Here is a 4,819-nt window from a genome sequence, read left to right as displayed (position 1 = left end):
CTACTTCCATAGTGATACTGCCTCAGAAACCCAAGGAGGGGTCGCTATGAGTCGGGGCTGACTCGATGGCACATAACAACAATAACAACAACGTGATATAGTCTTAAGGAGCCCTAGTGGTGCAACAGTTAAGTGCTTGACTACTAACCAAAAGATTGGCAGCTCAAACCCATGCTTCAACCCACCTAGTGGCTCCACAGGAAAAAGACCTGTTGATCACTTCCATGAAGATTAAGAAAAAAAAAAAAACCTTTGCTGTCAAGTTGATTCTGACTCATAGTGACCCTATCAAAATCAAAAAAACAAACTCACTGCCACGGAGTTAATTCTGACTTATAACAGCCCCACTGAATTTCCAAGGCTGTAAATCTTTATGGAAGCAGACCGCCTCATCTTTCTTCCACAGAGCTACTACTGCTGAGGTTGAACAACCAACCTTTTGGTTTCCAGCCAAGCAGTTTAACCACTACACCACCAAGCCTTCTCCCATGAAGATTATAGCCTAGGAAGCCCTATGTGGCAGTTCTGCTCTGTCACAAGAGGTTGCTGTGGGTTGAAATTCACCCAATAGGCACTTAAAAACAACTCACAACAATATGAGAGTCTTAATGAATGAGTTTTGTGTAAGTTTTGTGTTTTGGGTACATTATTCTGTGCTTTTTGAATGGTTTCCAGATGACCAAACTTATAAGAATTGTAAATTTGTGGTCCAGTTATATTTAAAATCACAGTCTTAACCACATTGAATCAAATGCTTTATAGATTTTTGTTTCCAACCTAATAATGATTTTGGAAAACAAATTTTTCTAGAAGATATTCTTAATGTAAGAGATTCATTTGGAATGTAAAGCCTCTTACATTCCAAACAGCTTGTTGGAGGGACTAGTCTGGCATCTTGCTTTATAGAGAATGGGGGTTTGGTGAATGTTGATTGAATGGAACTGGATGTCTCTGAAAGCCACATGCTTTTCAAACCTAAGGGGATGTTTGCTTTGACATTTCTGTTCTGGTTGCAGAATTTCAGTTCTAATTGAAGAATGCCTTTAAACACTGTTGGAATCTAGACCTGAAAAACAAACAGACAAACCAAAATTCCCAGCCTGGCAAGCTTAAACTCACAAGTGTTAATCTGCCTCTCATTTTTTCTCAATCTAAATTCTCAGTTGCTCTTTCTGACGATAGTACACTAAAGAAATTTTGGATTAGTGTAGAGTCCACTGTCAGACTTTTCATTTGTCTCCTCCAGGATAATTACTTTCAGATTCATACTGATTTATTTTAAATATCTGGAGCCACAAGCCAGTACAGATTTTCGTGACTACTCTAACTAGATTATAAGGATGAGGTTTGAGTTTGTTCACGTGTGTGTGCATGTGAACGTGTGTGTACATGTGCATGTGTATACACATCCATACGCTGAATTTTTTTTTAATTTGAGGTGTCATCTTATTTTTTAAAAAAATAATATTTTATCGTGTTTTAGGTGAAAGTTTACACAGCGCATTAGGTTCCCATTTAACAATTTTTATATAAACTGCTTCATGACGTTGGTTACAGTTTTCACAAGGTGTCAGCATTTTCATTATTTCCATTCTGTTTCCATTGATCTAGTTTCCCTGCCCCTCCTGGCTTTCTCATCTCTGCTTTTGGGTAAATGTTGACCATTTGGCCTCATAGTCGATTGTTTAAGGGAGCACATTACTCACAGATGATGTTTATTTTATAAGTCAATCTATTATTTGGCTGAAAGTTCATCTCCAGAAATAGCTTCAGTTCCAAGTTCAAAGGGCATCTTAGGGTGACAGTCTTGGGGGTTCCTCTAGTCTCTATTGGTCCAGTAGGCCAGGACTACTTTAGGAATTTGAATTTTGTGATCCATTTTTCTCCCAGTCTATCCATTGAATGCTTAAACAAATGCATCACATGATAGAAACTCCGCAGGGAAACCAAGGTTAGAGGCAGTATGCTCCTCGATATTCAAAACGTAGTAGGAAAAAATATTCCCAAGCAAATCAAAACTATCAACCTCCGGGAGAATGTGTGATTGCAGTATGGTCCGCCACCTACAGAATCAATCCAGTACAGAAATAAGAGCTCAATGAGTATAGGAATAAGGGCGCAATGAGTGGAGGAATAGGAGCCCAGTGTGTAGGGAGACACAGTTTATCCTAATTACCAAGATGTGTAAGAGTTATTTTACTTCTTGGTGATCTAAAAACTCACCTTGTGATTAAAATATATACATATATATATATTTTTATTTGTGGATGCTTCTTAGGACCTTCAGGGGAGAGTCGACCTGGCAGTCCGGGGCCACCTGGCTCTCCTGGACCAAGGGGTCCACCAGGCCACCTAGGGGTGCCTGGACCACAAGGTCCTTCCGGCCAACCTGGATACTGCGACCCCTCTTCATGTTCTTCCTATGGCGTGGGAGGTGAGTGCCGGCCTTCTTGTAGGCTTGGAGTGATGTTGTACAATGGTTGACACCATAATAGGAGAGGGTGCTATGACAAGTAGACAGGTTGTGGGAGGGAAACAGAACTTAAATTCCTCACTGCCTTAAATTATCCAGAGCATTTTCTACAAAGTGCAAATTACTGTAGCAGCCACCCCTTTAAAAATTTTAAGAGTAAATTCTGAATAACAGCACATAGGTCTTCCTTGCTTCCAAATGATGATCCCTATAGACTCAGCTTCTAACTCACCATTTGGTCACCGGGTGACATGAATGAGCATTCTGGTGTGCCCCATTCTGTTACTGCTGTGACCTGGCTATGATCTCCTGTTGATTATACTCTTATTTCAGAGAAACCTCAAACCTCGAACATCCCCCATAATTAGAAGGGCCCCTCGATTCTTTTAGGTGACATTCTGCTTACCACATGCATTTTAGTTGACCAAGAATAGTTTAAGAAGAAATAAAAGTGGCCATATTGCCCTTGCCTCATCACTGACTAGTATAATGAGAGTCTAAAAAGATCATGTTTCCTAAAAGCATGTGCAGTCCCCATGCTGTCACAAGGGGCACGCTGGGCAACAGGACATTTGTGGACATAGTCCCTCTTGGAAGCATCCAGAGAGGTTCAGAGCGTGCTGTGGGGCACTGGACTTACTAGTGTGTGCATTTAAATTTTCTGCTTCAGGAGCAATTTAACCTTAGTTGCCAGTGGAACTGGTTAATGTTTTGCTGATGTGTTTCTCTGTTCATCTTTTCCCTCCTTGTTCTCTCAAATTCTCTTGTCCCTTGTTAAGAGCTGATCCCTTACAACGATTACCGGCAGTGAAGTGGAACTGCTCCACTCCCACTGCATTGGCCCGGGTAGTTGGCTATGATGGGTACAGAACTATCCTGTTGACCACCACCACCAAGCCCCCACCCCTAACAATGGGCACTGCTCTTCCCTGCCTCACCTGCTTCCATGCCTGCCCAGTTTCACATGTCTTGCCCTCTCTGCTCCCAACACAATGCAGTAATAATATTGAAAGGCCAATCACATTTGTTAACTATAATAGACACTGACCATTCCCTGTCAGCCTAGGTTAGATATATTATGATTGTGTACCAGCAATCAATCCCAAACTCCTCCCCCATAATAACGTTACCTAAATGTGCCTTCACCTCTTTCCTGTCCCCACACAGCAATCACAGGCATCTTGTTCCCTGACCACCCTTCTCTCCCTTCCTCCCCTGATCACCTCCCCTCCTCACTCTCCCATGGTGATGAACTTCTAACATGAGACCTGTTTTCAAAATTTATTTTTCTTCCATAATTCTACTGATTTTTCAGGGTTCCTTTTGTAAATAAAAGATATAATATTTAAACAGTTGGCTGTGATTCTGGTGTTCTAACAATTTCTGTAACGTCTCTTTTTCTTCCTTCTCTACTAACCATGTGAAACCTCATGGGAAAGGTGGAAGTGGCGACGTGGTGGGTTAACATGACTTTCTACCTGAGCAGGATCATCTCTGTTGTTTAGTGACCAAATCTATGTCTCTAAGGACCCATATGAGTGGAGAATATCAATTTAAGGTTCCTGGGTTCTAGCAAGCCCCCACCCCCACTCTTCCTCTCTAGCTTCCCATCCTGATCAGCCGGAATTCACTCCTGTCCAAGATGAGCTGGAAGCTTTGGAACTGTGGGGCCCCGGGATCTGATGGATTCAGGAGAAGTTTGAAGATCAACCACCAGAACCCTTAAGGAAGCGTATTTGAGAATGTTGCCATGCGGTTTGTATGCTACCTTTGTGGGATCATATCAGCAGCCTAAATCTCTTCCTTGGAAAATGTTAATATTATTTTTACTAAAAAAAAAAAAAAAAAAAAATCCCCTTTATAACACCACAGAATTGATTTCCCTTGGCTGTTTTAATGGCACACCAGATTATCTGTGTTTTCAGAGAAGAGGAATTGGAAATAAAAAATTGAATCCTGGAATCTTTTCTCTGTTCAATGACCTCAGGACCCAAAATGCAACATGATAGACATGGTTATAGTCAGGGGAGAGGGGTCCCAGCAGAAAAGGGATTTAAAGGGATTAAAAGATTATACCGTTCACTCCTATACCCTATGGAAATGACCTTGCTGATAAGGAAAGGGACATTATTGGAGAAACTACCTCTTGCTTAATTGATCTGTTCAACTCTGAGATTGCTTGGTAACTGGAATCACCAGCATCCAAGAAGACATGTTAGCATATAACCTTTCTGAATTTGGGGATTCTTTAAATAGATGGAGTTTTTTGGTGCTTTTTGACTCTTGTAAAACAGTGATTTTCCATCAGCTGCTATTGGAAAGAGACACAATTTTGATGAACACTTT

The 4,819-nt window shown here is 41.1% G+C and overlaps 1 protein-coding gene across 1 annotated transcript in view; it reads left to right on the top strand.

Annotated features, from left to right (window-relative positions):
• COL14A1 (collagen type XIV alpha 1 chain) overlaps positions 1 to 4,156 on the top strand; it is a 248,155-nt gene extending 243,999 nt beyond the window's left edge. The window contains exons 44-45 of the mRNA XM_042781791.1: positions 2,279 to 2,434; positions 4,077 to 4,156. Coding sequence (XP_042637725.1) covers positions 2,279 to 2,434; positions 4,077 to 4,156 — 236 coding nt within the window. The remainder of the gene's footprint in view (positions 1 to 2,278; positions 2,435 to 4,076) is intronic.
• The last annotated feature ends 663 nt before the right edge of the window (positions 4,157 to 4,819 follow it).

This window comes from Orycteropus afer, unplaced genomic scaffold (assembly GCF_000298275.1).
Source record: "Orycteropus afer afer isolate SDZICR_OR568_19922 unplaced genomic scaffold, OryAfe1.0 scaffold00173, whole genome shotgun sequence".
Taxonomy (NCBI): domain Eukaryota; kingdom Metazoa; phylum Chordata; class Mammalia; order Tubulidentata; family Orycteropodidae; genus Orycteropus; species Orycteropus afer.
The sequence above is the reverse complement of the archived record's forward strand: the minus strand, read 5'-3'. Positions and strand labels throughout refer to the sequence as shown.